Source organism: Podarcis vaucheri (assembly GCF_965113315.1).
Source record: "Podarcis vaucheri genome assembly, chromosome: 2".
In the NCBI taxonomy this organism is placed as follows: Eukaryota; Metazoa; Chordata; class Lepidosauria; order Squamata; family Lacertidae; genus Podarcis; species Podarcis vaucheri.
The window spans coordinates 41,909,828-41,928,774 of NC_138760.1; the positions used below are offsets into that span (position 1 = coordinate 41,909,828).

At 45.0% G+C, this 18,947-nt stretch overlaps 1 protein-coding gene across 3 annotated transcripts in view; it reads right to left on the minus strand.

The window, feature by feature from the left end:
* SEPTIN9 (septin 9) overlaps window positions 1-18,947 on the minus strand; it is a 216,908-nt gene that overhangs the window by 92,128 nt on the left and 105,833 nt on the right. For all 3 annotated transcript variants that reach the window (XM_082203939.1, XM_082203941.1, XM_082203940.1), the window contains one exon: window positions 1,324-1,977. In XM_082203939.1, coding sequence (XP_082060065.1) covers window positions 1,324-1,977 — 654 coding nt within the window. The remainder of the gene's footprint in view (window positions 1-1,323; window positions 1,978-18,947) is intronic.

Here is an 18,947-nt window from a genome sequence, read left to right on the forward strand (position 1 = left end):
AAGATTTGAGAAAAAGCAATAGGCATTGTTCAATCTACAGTACAGTGGTACCTCAGGTTAAGAACTTAATTCGTTCCAGAGGTCTGTTCTTAACCTGAAACTGTTCTTAACCTGAAGCACAATATAGCTAATGGGGTCTCCCGCTGCTGCCGCGCCGCCGGAGCACTATTTGTGTTCTCACTCTGAAGCAAAATTCTTAACCCGAGGTACTATTTCTAGGTTAGCAGAGACTGTAACCTGAAGCGTCTGTAACCTGAAGCGTATGCAACCCGAGGTACCACTGTACTTGGGAATAAAAGTAACATCATTTTATCATCTACCTACCCACCCTCTTGTCTACCTTCTCTCTTAAGGAGACTGAAGAACGTATCCAAGGCGTGAGAATAACCCCACTGACTCCCTCACCCACGTCTTGAAGCAGCTACTAGTATAGAAGCCCATGTCCCTACGTCAGTGTCCCTTCAGACAGGGGATGGCTTTATCATAACACTAAAGGTGCCCATGTCCAAGTGAAGCAACACTACGGAAGTGCATATTAATGTTGTTTGAAGGATTCCCTTTCACTACCATCCCAGCAAGTAAAGAGACATGATAACCACCTGAACAAGGACATTTTGGAAAGACAAGACACTTAAGTACATCCAGCACTAAAATTATCTCTAGCACCATGTATTTATTTGCATTTATGTACCACTTAATATTTCAAAAATCTATAGGCCATGTGCTAGTATGAATGCTTGATCCACAAAGCCTGGGACTCAACAAACCACCTACTTTTGGTATCTGGCTGGAACTACTTAGTGAAGAGGCTGAGAGACCACAAAAGTGGATATACTTGCCCTAGTATGGTTGAGCACAAGAAAGCTTGCAATGCATCCATGGCACTGGAAGGTACATATCACAGAACTCTTCATTCCCAAAATGGGAGCATCTAATGTATGTCATACTCTCACTGAAGTAAAACTGCCCTAAGATCAGATGAGTCCCATGTGCCTCGTGAGCCAATGTTGTAACATACAGAATTCACAAATATACAGCAAATGCACCGACAGAGAGATCCGGAAGCATGTAAAAAGATATACAATGCATCTTCAAAAGTCTACAGTGAACTTGAATACCACTCAAAATAGATGTCAAACCCACCCCCAAAATCTGCCCCCCCTTAATTTCAGCAATATGAAAGCAGCCATGAGCTAAAGCACAGATTTTGTACCGCCAATATAACCCACATGAATGGCAGAAGAGATATTAGGAAAACACAAATGTATTTGTACACAAAGAACTGCACCATGTAAAAAAAGAAGAAGCTCATTTTCTGCTTACCCTCTTGGCATTTGGGTGGAATTTCAGTCACTGCTGGCTGTAGCTTTGGTTCTGGTGGCAGGTGCTGATTGGTTGGGAAAAGCTCCACGTTTTCATTCTGCCTAACTGGTGGTACTGGAACCTCTGAAGATTTTGCTACCTGGATTTCCACACGTTTGGTGGCAACATCAGGCACAGGTGGGCTAGCAGCTTCCATTCTGCGCTGTGTTGGCTCGGGGATCTTTGAGGGGACTTCCATTCTGCGAAGAGCTTGGTCCTGAGGCTTGCCTATATTGATCTCAGTCCTCCTGGGAGCGGTCTCAGGGGGCTTGTGCCCCAGCACATCTGCTCTCTTGAGGCCAAATCTTGAAGCTCCTGGGGTGGAGTTCTCCACTTGCTTAGATGAGATATCAATGGAGATTTCTGTTCTTCTGGACACTGGCTCAGGATGTTTTGGTCCAGAGAGCTCAACTCTCCTCAGAGAAGATTTAGGAGATCTTTGTGCAGACTCCACATGTCTGGAAGGGGTCTCTGAATTCTTGGTGCCAAGATCCTGGAATTTCTGTGTGGAGCTGGACACTGTGGACCTCGCAAGAGGGTTGGGTGTCCGTCTTTGTGGAGTGGAAGAATTTGGAGGCTGGTCTGCTTCTTCAACCTCAAAGGATCTTTTCAGAGCTGGAAGATTAACAAAAAGACATAATCCAAGTTTAAACACCACAATCAACTGTATGAGATTACTGACCTCAGAGACACAAACAGAAACCTAGAGTTCAACTCCCCATTGTGCACTGTCCTGCAAACCACTCTTTCTCATACATTTCATTATGCTGAAGGGGGACTCATTCCTGTTGTGCTAAACCTAGAAGTCAGGTAAACAACGCAATGTCTTGTAGATTCTTGAGCAAAGCCCAAAGTCAGGGAGAACTCCTACCTCACATGAAGTTCCAGAAAAGGTCACATGGTGTTTCAACAGATTCAAAAATCAGTGGATCCATGGACTGAAATGTGAGGTCCCTCCCAACTCTTTGACTCCTTACTAATCATACTGTTTTGGGCTCTTCCTCTTGAAATTTGTCCTGCTCCATTTATTCAATTATTATAGGCCCTATTGTTCAACTGCATGACATTGATTCAGGTGCCATTCTTTCTAAATAAAATCCAAGTCCATTTGGAAACAGCAGAAACATACACACAGAGAGATCTTCCTGCCTAGACTAAATTCATCCAGAATCACTTTTCACCTTATTTTGTGTGCTCATATCCACCAAACAATTGTAAAGGAATGCCCAGAAAATGGCCAAAGACCATCTCTGTTATACATTTCTGTTATACATGTATGTTGCATATCTGGCACATCCATCTGGCAAACCTCCCAAAAGACACAAGTTACAGAAATTGCACCATCAGATGTTTCCTTACACAGATCTTCAGAAAGTAAAGAGATAGAAGCAATATGGGATGTAGGCCCCAGTAGAGGAGGAGAATCTGATGAACTTCCTTTAACCTTGTTAGAAAAGCAGCAGTGGGAAGGTGTAGGTATACAAAAAATGGCAAGACACAGTGATTGCTCAAGCATTTTGTTGGGAAAATTTGCTCAAATGAAAGGAATAAAGCCTCCATTTCTACCTCAATGTACTTTCTGTTCCACAGGACCAAACATGGAACCCTTGAACTAGGACAGTGGTTTTCAACCAGTGTGCTGTAGCACCCTGAGGTGCCTTGAATGATAGTCGGGGTGCCGCAGGCAATGCTGGCCTCTGTCCCTCTTTCCTCCCCTCCGTCCTCTGATGCCCTCTTATGTCTCTGCCTCCCAAAGGCTTGCACAGCTGTTTATTGCAGCAGCCCTGGCTCTAAGCTCCCCAGGCAAATGGTGCCTCTGGGGCTGGTCAGGGGGTGCTTCCCAGGCCCCTGTGGGGCAGTGTGAGGAGGCCTCTCTCTTTGGGGCAGGAGAGAGACCAGGGTTGGCAGCTGTGGCTGCCCAGAGGACTCCCAAGGTGAGGGGAGAGGAGAGAAGGCTGAGGGAACATTCCACAAGGGAGGGTGTTTGAAAAAGGGTGAGAGGCTGCCAGCTCTTCAGGCAAGGGTTGACATAACTGGGCTCCTGAGCCCCACAGGGGTGCCGCAGAAAGAAGGCAGTTGGTCAAGGGAGCTGTGGACTCAAAAAGGTTGAGAACCTCTGATCTATGGCCTAGAAACCACATTGCTTAAGCCAATATACTAGTCTATGGATCACAAGCTGCCCATTCAGTAGAACATATCCAGGCTGCATTTAAGGAATGTAAGAAGTTGTATGAAGAACCCGGTGCAATGATGCAGCTAACCACAAGCTGCTGAAGTAGACATTTTGGTTATGCAGCAAAGGAAAGGAAATTGAAGCAGGAAAGTGTCGTTACTGTTATTTTAAAATAATTGCTTGACCGCATTTGGACTATGTTTAATAATGGGCTATATCATGACTGTCACAATTTTTCATTGCACAGACACCTGGAAGCATCTTAAGCCAGAGACAGGAAGCCTCAAAGCCACAGTGAGCAGAGTACATGCGACAGCATCCATTATGACAAGGCCATTTATTGTAGCATTGCAGTGGCATGATGTTGGCGGCGGTTATCTGCGCAGCACAGTTGCTGCAGCCTCGAAACATCACAGGGTGCTTGCAACATTATACTTAACCTTCCTGGTTTGTGCATTACCACCAATTAAGATAAATGGCTGTTTACATACCGCATTTGCTAGGTAATGAGACACATTATCTTTTGAAAGAGGTTAAGTGTCTTCTCAGTTAAAACTACCACTCAGAAAACATCAGATCTTTATTGCTATCAAATGAAGACAACAGTGCAGTGAGTAATGAGGGTTTCAAAAGCACTGAGCAATAAGCTAAAAAGAACCCCAGAGACGAGCACCACAGAACTCCAACAAATGAGGTAATGAGGCAATGGCATCACACTTTCTTCTGAGCTAGGGATGAACAAACCTAGCCTTGGGAAGTTTCAAAATCAATCTCAATTATTTCTGTTAAGCTTTTGAATGAGAACTTGCAAACTATTAAGATTGTGGGTGTGGGTGGGTTTGTGGGTGTGATTTGAAATGGGGAGGAAGGGGTGTAAGGGGCAGGGAACCTCGAAAATAGCAAGGCTGTGCCTGAAAACAGGAGGGAGGCAGAGCTGAGCCAGAGAAATGAGGGATGCGAAAGGCTGAAACAGACCCAAAGATTGGGGGATGGGGGAAAATGTCAACAAGTGTCTTGAATTGAGGTGGTGGGTGGTGGCAGGGGATAACGTGCTGTTAGTGTGAAGAGAGCTGGAGGTTGGGAGAAGTGAAACAAAAGCAGAGGTCCCAAGGCCTGGGGTGCTGAGTGAGTGGCTGAGGAGGAAGAGAAAAGGAAGACTAATTCCTTACACTTTGTAATGACCAGCCAAGCCCAAAGTAATTTTGAGTGGCGGCAACAACAATGCCATATTTGAGCCAGGCTCAAGACTCTGTTTGCTTGCACCCTCACTCACCCTGGAGCCTTCCCAAATGGGTGCATCCAAAACTGTGTGTGTGTGTGTGTGTGTGTGTGTGTGAGAGAGAGAGAGAGAGAGAGAGAGAGAGAGAGAGAGATATTTCTGGACCTTAATAAGGCCAGAGATGGGGTGTGAGGCTTCAGAAAAATATCAGCTCTCCCATCCTCCTGACCACACACACAGACATGCCTCATTACCTTCCTTGATGGAGACAGTTTGGGCCAAGCTGTTTCCTTGGGAATGACTACCCTTATCTTGAAGTTTCTGCTGCATTGCTTAGTTAGTGAAATCCTGCCATGCGTTCCTGAGCCACTCGGAGTGAACATCAATTGTGTATAGCCCTTTCTCACTGTCCAGAGTGTGTGTATACACACACACACACACAGAGAGAGAGAGAGAGAGAGAGAGAGAGAGAGAGAGAGAGAGATTAGACCTATTGGGAGAAACAACTCCCAAAGACTTCCCCCAACTCCTTTTGAGGCAGCCATAGATTTCTCTCCTGCCGGGGCGGAGGAAGGAGAACAGCAAATGGGATGTGTATATTTTCTGACAGCCAGGAGAGGAGAAATAAGTTTAGACAAAGCCCGACCCTAAAGCTCAAGGGGAAACAAAAATTACCATGAGCTTAGAGCTGCCTCAGCCCCTTGACCACACTTTCCCCTCCTCCAATTTCCTGTTGCTTTGCTAAGCTTCCCCTCTTTTCTTCCCACCCACTGTTACCTTACTCCAACTAGCAGAAGCTCAGTAAATAAAAAATGAAGGCATGTACAGGAGTGAGGTTGGCATATCTGAGGAAGTAGCAAACGAACAGAAGAAATGAAGATACAGTGCTTTTAAAAATAGTGTTTTCCGCCCCAAAGCCAAGAAAAAGGAAGTAAAAACAGTGTTATAATACAGAGGGCTCTGCCTCCCCGACTTCTCTACAGGAAAGCGGCCCTGGAATTCTATACAAAACCAGCTGAATACAAACAGGCCCATCCTGCAGATCAAGCCAGGGAAGAGTCAGAATTCAGCCAGATGCATATGGTGTGCCCTAAAGCCCCAAAACAGCTTAGCTATTTTGTTTGCTTTTCCAATATAGCACATGATTGACAACCAGATCTCCCACTGCACCACCAGGGAGGAGGGAGCTCCAGTTGGAACCCTGATGCTGAGGTGTGTGGTTTTTTTCAAAACCCCTTTCCCCACCGTGTTTCCCAATTACCCACCCCACAAACCCAAGCTATTTGACACACTGGGCAAAACATATCAATACCATAATCTGTGAGAAATGGTTGTGAGTTCCTCAGGAGGCTGAAGGAAACTGTCCCCTAGGATGGCCAGAAAGTGGGGTTTGGTGGTTGCTAAAGATGGATACTGATCGCAGACAGTGAAGAACTGTTTGAGGCAAGTTAATTATTTGGTATGTGAGGCTCACCCTTCCAGAGTCCTTCATTCCTGCCACCCATATTTTCAGGCTTTGTGGAATCTTCCAAATCTAGGCAACAAGGGGTTCTTCAATCAGTACAAATGAGTACTGGGGAGGGGGAAGCTGATGCAAAAACTTTGTAAGTAAATCAGCCGGATCTATTTATCTACAACTGAATGACGAAATATAGACAGACTGAATCTGCTCAGATGCACTTTGCAATGATGAATCAGCCTCTCTGATTTAATCGCAATGATAAAGGAAGCTTTCTGTCTCCTTGAATTTCAGGCAATATTAAATGGGTGCTGCAGATTATCCAATCCAGCTGCACTGGTTTAATTGTAAAATTCAAAATGCATTAGCAGTAAATAATTAGATTTCTGAAAGCATTCCCCCAAAAAAATTCTGAACAAGTTTCACCAGTAGCATTGCTTCATCTAGTCCTGTGGTTCCCAACACACAGGAGGGCAATTTGATTTTTAAGGGGGGCAATTCAAAAATGAGTTATTAACAGTTAATGGTCCTTTCGGCTTTGTCCACATGAATAGGACTTCACTTTTTAAATAGTAAGAATTATATGTCACATGAGGGCGGGGATCAGGAGTTTAGAGATGCTTAGGTGGGGCATGGCCAAAAAAAGGTTGGGAACCACTGATCTAGTTTCTTCTCCCAAGATGGGTTCATTCATAGCAGAATCAAAACAGATTTGCATCCTCAAAATGATGCACTTCAATATGCCAATTAATGACTTTTGTAAATTGTTTAGCCAGAAAAGTATAAATTGTCAACAATTAGACATCTCAAACCAGTATGCCATGCCTTTTCTTCCCTTTTGTTGCTATGTTGTATATTATTTTCTAAACAAGAAGTGAAAATACATTTTTTTAAAAAAATACAAATACATTGATTTCAGGTTATGACTTTGTTGGCTATAATTTTCTAGAGGGGGTAGGGAGAAAGAGATTTAATTTAAAACCCTAATATGGTTTTAAAAATAAAATAACTAATATTGTCTAAACTGAGATAAAGTTCAACAGAGACATATTTAGATCTGAATCCATGACTTTTTACCAAGCAAATGACAGCCTGTTCTAATGTTGCTTTTCTATGTAAAGAACAAAGCACTGGGAAAACATCTGTCTTTGAGAACTGCACATTAGATCATGTACTTTATTATAACAAGCTCAAATATGTATGACAAAAACCTTGCAGTTTCTCACAAGGCACTCATGATCTGGGAAACAGACTTTCCTGCTTGCAGAAGTTGGGTATTTGACCTGAACTTCTCATGCGGGAAATGCTGGTGGCAATAATGACCATCATGCTGAGCACAAGCCAGAAGGCTCCTCCTCCTGCTTCATTGAGCTTTAAAAACTCAAGTCTTCCTGTCTGTGTTACAAATAGTTTGTTGTGCACTCTTAAGTCCCCAAGAGGGTCCCTTCCATCTGTTTCAGGCTCTGCCAAGTAAAGCTTAACATAATAAAACTCCCTTTATTAACATGGTGGGAGGACAATTATCATCATGACCCACGTGGAATATGGGAGGGCTGAGCCAATCACATCTGCCAGTGATCTGTGGGGGCTGAACAACAACACCCAAGTTACAGCCAAGTGGATGACATAAATAAGAAAGCCATGGGACAAACAGAAATCATGACCGAAGGCCAAAATGCAGGAAGACGCCAGAGTGAGGAAGTCCTTGTTGCCCAGACAACCTAAGAGGAAACCTTTCTATAGTCTTCCCAGTTCAGGAGTGTCTAGTGGCCCACCAGGGTGGGCTGAGCCAATCCAGAGCCTGAATGTATTTAAACTGCTAGGCAGACTCCAGCCTTCCATCTGTGGCTCACCACACACAACAGCTGAACAGTGAGATCCAAATGTTCCCTGACAGAACTTCACACTTGGTCCAAGGAGTCCCAGCTCAACCATTAAAGTCACTGGGCAGCCTCAGACACCTCACCTATCTCATAAGATTGATGTGAGGGGTGGCTGCGCTACTCCATTGCAGCCAAAGGAGCCCTATGCTGAAGACCAACAGATTCATTATGGCATATGCCAGGGCTGGGGAATCTCCAGCTAACAGACCCAAGTAGCCCTGGCCTTGGCGTCACCATCTTGAACTGAAGCCAGTGATGCAAAGGGCCTTCCACTCCTGGAAGGTTTTGAAGAAGCTGCAGCCACAAAGAAAATTATTTACTTTGGGTCACCCGGCATCATTGTGATTGACAGGTGGGAGGCCTCACCCACCTGTCAAAGTGGCTTGCGGGGGAGGTCGTTATCCAACCACCTGTTTCCCACACCGGACATATGCTTTTGTTTCATAAGCCAGGGCACACTTGATCAGAGACAACATGAAGTCACACTGATTTATCCCAGTTCATCTTCTTATTTCTTTGGGGGATAGACAAGATGCAAAGTAACACATAGCCCAAATCATACAGGCCTTAAGTGCATTGTTTTGCTGCCCAATTAAAAAAGAATCCAGAGAAGTGAGACAGAGGGTACACAGCTTCATTGTGTAGACAGAATTTCACAGTAGCCATTCATGAGGGGCCATCCTGAGTTAAGTTTCCTTCTAGAGCCTATCTAATATGGAGGCAATCAAAACTTTGCAGAGAAAAGGGGCAAAAGAACTCATCTGTGTCACGGCGTTGCGGGGTGGTGGTGGTATTCTGCTATGGAATCTCACTCAGAAGCAGGTCAGAAAAACTTTCCAAACCCACTTCTCTTCATCTCTCTTGGTTCCTGTGTACCCACCTGTGTTTCGGAAGCTTCCTCAAAACCATCCTTGGACTTCAACTGCTGGAAATTCAAAAGCGATCCCACTGCCTTGCAGCCTGCCGCCATAATCCACACACAACCCTGACCATGCACAAAGCTTATCCCGTTCACCATTCGCAACACTCTTATAGAATGTAGAAATGTTAGCAGGATACCAAGAGCAATTCACCAGTCCCTGGATTTGCACATACCTTGACAGGCCCCTGACTCTCCCAGGGAAGTCCCTCTGAAACCACGCACGCCCAAGACAGCTTGCTCATAGCAGCATTAAAACATAAACATATCCTACTGAGTTTGACAGCATGGTAAATGCACTATCCTCTCATTCCCCCTCATCATCAACAACAACAACAATCTAGGAATCCAGATGGATTTATCTTTGCCCTAGAAAGGAAGGGTGGGAGGAAAGGGAGAGCAACCAACTGGCCAATCAATCACCACTGCTAACCCCCAACTAGCACAGCGGCCTGCAGGGAAGGGTAAAGGTCAGTATAACAAGGGGGAGTGCACAGCAAGCAAACCAAGTACAAACATGAGTTGCCTGATGGATAGAATCTTCTGCCAGGAAGTATCATGGGGAAAGATGCAATCTGTCTGTTTCCCACCAAACACACTTCTGCTTTTGAAACACACAGTGAACCAATGAGCTACTTTAAAAAAAAAAAAATCCAGCCAGGTTTGAAAAGAAAACAGCACTTATTATGCCTTGGATTGCACTGGCACCTCTCATCTCAAAGCAGGCTATGGGGATGCCCAAATGCCAGGACGAAGGTAGGGGGAGCATGGGGGTGTCTGGGTACACTGGAGAATATGAGTGTGTGTCCTCATGGAAGATGGTGGTGGGGTGGGAAATCTCAGGCCCAGGGGGGCAATGTGGCCTTCCAAGTCTCTCTGTCTAGCCCTTGCCATTTTCCCCACACCACATCCCTTTTCCTATCACCCCTCCACTTGGCACACCACTTACTGTCCCTCCTTTGCCCCCTCCATGAGTGTTAGAAACTCAGATATAAAAGCTAGGTGCCAAATGGTTCATTAAATCAAGGTTGCAGTTGCCAAAACGGAAGGTCTAGCTGCCATTTTTTTTTGGCTTTAAAGTCTTATCCTTCAAAAGACGAATTGACTGTGATTGGTTCTCAGTTAAATATCTGGCTAGTTCAGATGACAACATTGAGCTAGGTTAAGAGCTTTGAGAACTTAAAGAAGAACAGTCACTTGATCCTGTGACAGTCCACATATATATTGACCTATTCTGACCTATTTTTCCTAATGGTGACTGCTGCTCCTCAGGCTCAGGAACCTTTTGGTTCCTGAAATTCCTTCCGATTGTGCAGATAAAATATAACCGATAGAATTCTACAGGATGGGGTATTAGTGTGTGAAAACAGTCCAGATCCAGTGATCCCCAGATGGTGAAGAGGTCAGATGCCATCCTGGCGCTCAGGCATCTTCACTTGGTCACAAGTGGTCAAAAGCCAGGTGTAAAATGCAGCCAGCACCTGGCTAATTTCAAACACTGTCTTCCATGAGTGTTTTTGCCTGTCCGGAAGGCATCCTTAACTCAAACAATGCCTCTTGCTTGCCTGGATGGAGGATAGAGAGTGGTGCATGAGCTGAGTGTGTATAAAAACCAGCCTACTGCACAAAGGTGACATTTACATTTGTTGCTCCGCCCACTTTTGCCTCTGGCATGTAGCTCCCAGAAAGTTGCCCAGAAGAAAATGCAGCCCTTGGGTTTTATACTGCAAATCCCAGGAGTATTTTGGATAGTAGAGGGACGTGGGTGGCGCTGTGGGTTAAACCACAGAGCCTAGGACTTGCCGATCAGAAGGCTGGCGGTTCGAATCCCCACAACAGAGTGACCTCCCATTGCTCGGTCCCTGCTCCTGCCAACCTAGCAGTTCGAAAGCACATCGAAGTGCAAGTAGATAAATGGGTACCGCTCCGGTGGGAAGGTAAATGGCGTTTCCGTGCACTGCTCTGGTTCGCCAGAAGCAGCTTAGTCATGCTGGCCACATGACCCGGAAGCTGTACACCGGCTCCCTCGGCCAATAAAGTGAGATGAGCGCCGCAACCGCAGAGTCGGTCCCGACTGGACCTAATGGTCAGGGGTCCTTTACCTTTACTATTTTGGATAGTACAGATGTTCAGTCAAAAAATGCACACATGGGCTTTGAGCAGGCATGCAGCTGGCCAAATGTTTGCTTGTATAAGTCAAACAGAAACTGCTCTGAGCAACATCACTGCAGCCCACCTACCCACCTGCAGAAATGGAGCCTACTTCAGCTGTTTAAAGCTGGGAACACAACACAACTCTATGTCAGCTGTGTCTTCTTTTCTCTTACCTAAAAACTATCAGGTTACCGTAACTGAGAAGGAAGGTGATTAGAGCAGAAGGCAACTGGCCATACCCCTGAATTATTATCTGCAAGGCAGACATGGTGGGGGCAGTAGGAGTGTTCCAAGCCCCCCCTCCCCCCAAAAATAAACACAGATTGAGTCTTTATCAAAGGTTTACCACATGCTTTCATATAACCACAGGGGCTAAGCTGAGACCATCAAGATTCTTCATATACCACCAGGCCCTAAATTACGGCCAAACAGACTTCTGAATTTTCTGCCCAGATCTCATCAGGATGCTACTCCTAGCTTGCTACTCATAAAGATTCTCAGCATAGCTCTCCATTAGGTATTTGGGTGGCGCATTCAACCAAATGGCTACAGGAACAGAATGGTTACATTTGTGACTTTCATAAACTCTTTATTCTGGTCTGCAAAGGCTCTGAATCATCACGGGAAATGAGAACATAAAACCTCAGAACACTTATTATCGGGTCCCCAGCCCCTAAACCTAGTGGCGTCTCTGAGAGCCAAGTGCTGATATCTGATCCTGGAAACAAAATTACCGCAGGCAACCGAGTCACAGGTCTTCAGCAATAAGAGCGTCCATTATTCTATCAAAACAGGACTAAGAGGGCCGACCATATCCCCTCCCTCCACCATCATCCTGCCTGCACCCCATCAGACTCTGCCATTCTGCATGGGGTGGGACTAGATGACCCTAAGGGTCCCTTCCAACTCTACAATTCTGTGATTCTCATGAGGATTAGAGAAGATATGCAATTTTTTTGTAGTATTTACTCTCTGGGTAGAAATGGCTTTTCTCCAGAAATGTTATCACTTTAGGACTGCTTCAGATGTTTGGTCCCCCCCCCCCCTTACACATAAAGTGCTACTGAGAATGAAAAGGTATAAAAGCTGCAGGTGGATTGCATCTTTCTCTCTCGCTCACCACACCTACCTTTTTATCTGAATATATACACTGCCAGGAAACTGTAGCCAGCTTTTAAATACAGTGTGCAGCCATCAGACAAGATCATTGCTATAAGGCTTTCATGTACTTTCTTACTCTATGTGCTTTCTGTGTAGGAAAAGCACGTGTCTAAGCAGATCTCATCACTCACTGGATTCTGACTTACAGCTATTAAACTACAACTTACAGTACCAGTGCTCAAAGGCTAAATGTATCTGTCCCTCTTTCTCTTCTCAGAAAAAAATATCTAGACTAAAGACATATTGATTTAGGATGCATTTGTTTTCCTGGGAACCAAAGTTCATCTCTAACACCTACAGTTCAACTGCGATAGCACTGGCACATATGTCTATAATGCAGGCCAGGGATGGAAACCTGTGGCCTTCCAGATGTCGGAATACAACTTCCATCATTCCTGACAATTGGCCACGATGTGCAGAGTTTATAGGAGTTGGGAGTCCAACATATTGTAATCTCTGCCCCCCCCGTCTTCATCTACTCAGTTTTCTACTTCTCTCTCTCCCCCACACAAAAAAGGTTCCATTTTTTACTGTGGTCCCACTTGTGTGACCTATCTTAGCTCAAGGCCACAACAACCCACATGTCAATCCCAACTTGGTATAATTAAAGACCAGTGACTAAGAAGTAAAAGCAGTTGTCTGTTCTTAGAACAGCAGCCAAGAGACAAAATGTATTATGTTCAAGAGAGCCAGGACAAGGCAGCACAGCTGGTAAGAATCCAAGGTGGCAATTCTACGGATTGCTACAGTATAAACAAAGATCAGTGGTTGGAAGATTCTATACAAAATCCTGAATTCTGCCAATTATTTAAACAATCAGACACAACAAAACTAATCAGAGATGCCTCGGAGCACAATGTGTCCTTCAAATCACTTATTTGGCGCATACAACTTGGTGCAGGTCTAATACTCCTATTAAATACAAAATGTTCCCTGGTGCATTTTGTACACGTTGCTGTTATGATTACTGCATTATAACACAGCAGGCGCTTTCCAACTACACCAGAAAAGGGTTTTATTTTCCCCATCTCCCCTTTGTTATAACAGCTCGGAATCCTAAGATAGGTAGAAGGAACATTTAGCAATATCCATTCTAAAATTATACAATGCATGCGTCATTCATGCAGCGAGGGAGGGAAGTCTGCTTCCGAAATCACTGAACTGTGGGGCTCTAAGAAAGAGATGGATCGTCTCCTATTTCAAGATATGCATCAAAGCACAGCAAGTTGGGGGAGGGGGGAAATGGTCATTACCCTGCTTAATATATGCAAAGTTCAACCCTGAAACAACCCCAGGAGCATGAAAGCAAAAGTTGCCTGTCAAGTCTTTCCAAGGGAAAGCAAGGCTGCTGCTGCCGCTCCACCTGATCGCTCATCCCCATCGATGATCAGCCTGATACTTCAAACAAAGACTGATGGTTACAATACATAACATTTATTTATTAATTGTCAGCTAGCTAATTGAAAGCAGCTTTCCTCAATCTGGTGCCCCCCAGAAGTTTCAGACTACAACTCCTAGCATAGCCTAGCATGACCAACAATCAAGGCTGATGGGGGTTGCAGCCTAAACTATCTGGAGGGCACCAGCTTGGAGAAGACTGCCTTGGGGCACTCCATGCCTCATGCCTTTTAGCTACATTCAAGGGGAATATTCTATCAGGGAAATGTTGCCTGGGGTTCCTTCTCTATATGCAGCAGAAAAAGAAGGGGAGGGGGAGCCGCACAGCTGGCATGTGAGCTGTCTGTCAGGCCAGCTGCAGGCACCCTGTCTCACCATTTAAATCAGTCAGCAATGTAAATATTTGGAATGGTTCTGAGGCCCAAAGACTCCCTTATTGTCTTTAAATGCACAGCATGCTCCCATCAGGGTTTGGTGGCCTCCTGTTCCCCTTATTTACACTGGTTATTCCCTCCCAATGGAGAAAATGTAAGCAGCCCGTTTTCAAGGGGAAAATGGCAAGCCTTGCTAGAAAGGGAGGAGTGACCCCTGAAGTTTCCCTTCCTTTAAAAAACTGCTGCAGTTTTGCTTCTGTTTGCTAGGGCCTCAAGCGGGTTCTCCCTCAGAATACTAACCAAAAGGAGTCAATTTGTTCTCTGGCTTGCAGGAATTTCCTGCCCAGTTGGATACCAGGGAAGCGACAGAATGGAGGGAAATCCAGGCTTCTGGAGGTCTTTCACTCCCGCAGCTATGTGGGATATGGCGTCCACAGCTACATCCTGTAGCACAGGGGGAGCCAATGTGGTTGTTCTCCGAGTGCCATTGGACTCTTGTTCCCATCAGTCTCAGCGAACACAGCCAGTCATCAGGGATGATGGGTAGTGCATTCCGACAAATCTCTGTACGGCACGTTGGTTACTCTTTCTACAGTACATTCTACCCACTGAGCCAATATAGGGACTATAAATGTGGGAAGGAGACAGAGCTAGGAAACCCAGGTTCATAATCAAGTAGCACATAAGGTGGTGGACCAGGAAATAACATCTCTCTAGCCAAACCTTGTACTCTTGCTCTTGTACAGTGAGCTTTCCAGAGGCATCTGGTTGGCCACTGTGAGAAAAGGATGCTGGACAAATTGGGTCTTGGACCTGATTCAGTAGAACCTTACCTATGGTCTCTGCATCTGCTGTACTGACTAGATGTTTGAATCTATTTCAGTCAAGAAGTTGAGTGCTTCTTGTGTTAGCACTTAGCTCACTGGGGTGTTGAGAGCATACAAATGGGGAGAGGAGAACTTTGGAAGAAGGGTGGCATAAAAATATAACTAATAAAATAGAATTGTTGTGGTTGTCATGTTAAAAACGTATGACTCAGATTCGTAACAATTGGTGTCTGCTACCAATTCCTTGGGTTCAGGTAATGTGAAATGTGAATGATTTAGGATCTCAGAAATGCGCTTGGAAATTAAAAAAAATCAGGCCTTTACCTTATGTCACTACAGAAGACTTGCAAGTGATAGAGCAGCTTCCCTACCTTTAGTGATGTCACAGCAGCCTAGATTTGTTCCAAGTGGAAAATGCAAGCATTTTGACTGCCATCCTCATACAAGGCTCAATGAAACCTTGCAAAATTCAGTTGAAAACAAGTGAGGGCAAACTGTGACCCTTCAGCAGCATGGGGGGCTTCTGCTATTTGGCTGCTACCTTCACTGCCCCTCCCAGTTTTTATGCCACTACACATTACTTATGTTCAAAATATGTGCCAGTTGTTGGGGAGGATGGGACACCCCCAATTCCTTAACACAGCCAAGATGTCCCTGAACTGAAGAGGGTTACAGAAGTGCTTTTAGCCTTCATGAACTCTTTCTCCTTCTCTCTCTTTTTCTCTTTATCGGCCCAGCAATCTACCACATTGCCTCACCTCCCTCCTTCCTACTGAGGCTTTACTGGCCAAAAATATCCAGTGGAACCCTGCAGGGCTCATGATTATTATAAGCTGCCTGCATCAACCCATCTGCTGAGAAGATTTGGGGAGGCAAAGATCGACAGCTTGCTGATGCAAACATCTGCTTGCTTGCATATCTGCCAAAAAAAGCATGTAATTATAACAGGCAAAAAGCAAATTACAATATAAGAGTCAAAATTCAAAATGGGAGGCTTTCCTAAGTACTGGGCATGCCATGGTATAACTCTTCAACCCTTCAGTGGCAGGTGAATAGGCTAGAAGATATGGCTTTTCTGCAGCGGCCAAGAGAGAGTGAGCTGTGAAGTTCCTGCTTCAAACCTCATCATGGTCATGAACAGAGTCATATTGTAAAGGGCTTTGAATGCTCAAAACATGCTAAGTATTATTATCTGTTATGAAATGCCTCAGGGAAGGGACCTATCTAATTGGTAGAGCATCTGCTTCACGTGAAGAAGGTCCCAGATTCAACCCCTGGCAGCTCTAGGTAGGTCTGAGATGGACCCCTGTCTGAAATCCTGTAGAGCCACTGTCAGCCAGAGCAGGCAATACTGAACTAAATGGACCATCAGTCTGACTTGGTTAAAGACCAAGGAACATAGAGAGCTTCTATGTTCCTTGGCTCTTCTGTGCAAGAGGCCTTCTTGCTGATCTGGACAATCTCAATATTCTGTGTTCCTGATAGAAGTACTTTGCCTTGCAAAGAGCAGTGCTGATTTAAACAGAGCAATGCCTCTGTTTAAGAGGCCGCTGTGCAAGAGGCCTTCTTGCTGATCTGGGCTATCTCAACATTCGAAGTCCTTGATGGAAGTACTTTGCCTTGCTGAGAGAAATGCTGATTTAAACAAAAACAACAACAACAACTACATTTACAACTTTCTGTGTTCAACAGTTGAAAAAACCTCAAGATAGAATCATTCAACGAGGTGATGCCATCCAATCAACACAAAGGACCAGGGCTCAATATTTTCTACAGCTTTCAAGTCACTGCATTCCAAATGCTCCTTCCTGACCCTCAGACACTCTTGCACCTCTCAGGGAAGTGTGGGCTGCAATAGGGAGCTCAAGCATGAAAGTGGGTTGACGCTGTAAATGGGGTTCAAGTAGAGAAGTGATGGCCAAACTTGGCCCTCCAGCTGCTTTGGGACTACAACTCCCATCATCCCTAGCTAACAGGACCAGTGGTCAGGGATGATGGGAATTGTAGTCCCAAAACAGTTGGAGGGCCAAGTTTGGCCATCACTGAAGTAGAGGGTCAATTTTCTTCCAACCACAGTTCCATGCATAACTAATCAACACCTCTTTAATTTTTTTAAGCCTCTGCCAGTTCTAAGTGCTTAACAAATAAATTCAAAAGCAAACAAACCATCAAACTAACTTCCCTGGCCATGGATCTAGGAAACTGAAGCCAGAACGCTTCTTCACTGCAACCAACTTAAAAATCTGGGCTGGGTGAGGGGGAACTCAACACCCCATTGGTGACACTTCAGACAGGTGGAAACATCTGTTATCTCTGTGGAAGTGTTGACATGGGTTTATTAGGACTGCCCACAGCATCCCCAGCCAGCAGAGCAAATGTCATGGATTCAACTTGCTATACGTGAATGCACAAAGCACTTTGGGAGAATGAGGTCAGAGGAAAGGAGAAAACATCCACCCAGCACCATATATAATAGCAGTGCAGTATGTCGTATGGGCCCAGGCTACGGAAGGTCACAAGTTCAATCCTCCCACTTCCTTTCTTCTTTCCGTAGCACCGGCATTTCTCCCCACCCCACAAGCAAGGATGTGTGGTCACTTCCTCAGACTAATAAGCCAACAGCAAATACAAGGAATACTATAGCGGGAGCTAGAACTCACCTAATATGAGACAGGCACACAACTGGTGGCTGGCATAAATGGCCTGAGAAAATGGGTGGCTTCCAAACTGCATTTTTAAGGTGAATGCATGAGTTGCTTGCAAACACCTCATTTGTGTAGGAGGAACCGGGGCAGGCCCCACCATGCTTCAAGTGTCACCATGAGGGAAAATGGAGGAAGGTAAGAACTGATGTCTGAGTGATAGAGTAAGACACTTCTCTCTCTCTCTCTCTCTCTCTCTCTCTCTCTCTCTCTCTTACATGGTGGACCTAGCTGGGGAGGCGGAACCATTTAAGGTTCACTTTAGACAGCAAAAATGCCTTGAGACAGAATTGTGAGTTTTTTGGAGCAGCAGGGTAGCTACATAAAATACAAACAGACTTAATTTCTCTGTGAGGGAACTCAAGGGACTGCTATTGCCTTGGGAGCTTGTGATGGGTCTGGGCTCCAAACTTACCTGGGCTACATTCACTCTATACTCTTAAAGCACACCACAAGCACATTCTTTCCCCCAAAGAATTATGGGCACTGTGTTTACCCCTCACAGAGTTACAACTTCCAAGCAACCATTAACAAACTTCAGTGCCCAGAATTCTTTGAGGGGGGGAAATGTGCTTTAAATGCATAGTGGCATAAGCAGCAGTCCTGGACAAACAAAGGAATACACATACCTTCCTTCTCATGTTCCCATTCTCACCCACTTTGTGCCTCACACCTATTAGAAATAAGCACCAAGAAGCTGAATTTCCCTTCAGCCCCTTCCCATCCTATTCCCTTCTTTCACATCCACTCTGTTTGACCCTCTTAGATAAATGCCTATGGGGGAAAAGGAGGAAAGGGATGTAAAAAACACATTTGCTATTCCTACCTGTCCCCCCAATCCCGCCCTGCAAAACACACACACATACAAAATTAACATTGGCCATGGAAACCCAGATCTGCCAAGCAGTTATCACCAATTTTCCAGGCCAGTTCCCTTCCCCTTCCTTTGGTATGCCTCTCCAGTGGTTTCATCTTACAAGAGGTTTATTGGCTTGGGGGGGGGAGGGATGGCTTTCATTTTAAATCATCCCTTCTGTTGCAAATGCAAGAAAATGGCTCAGAATGCTCTGTAAGGAAGTGTTTTTAAAAGCCAAACAAGGAAACTATACAGGTCTATTTGTCCTTCTGAGGGTAAATTAAAATGCTGACAGTGAAAGTAGGGCAAAATGTGTCATAACCAAAATGTGTGGTGAAAAGGACGGGTATGTCAGCTTTTTAATGTGTGAGAGATTCTAGACTCTCTCTCTCCACCACCACTCTGCCCACCTACTCATGCAGTGTAGGTGGGGGAAGTCTTTTAGGCCACAGATACAGCC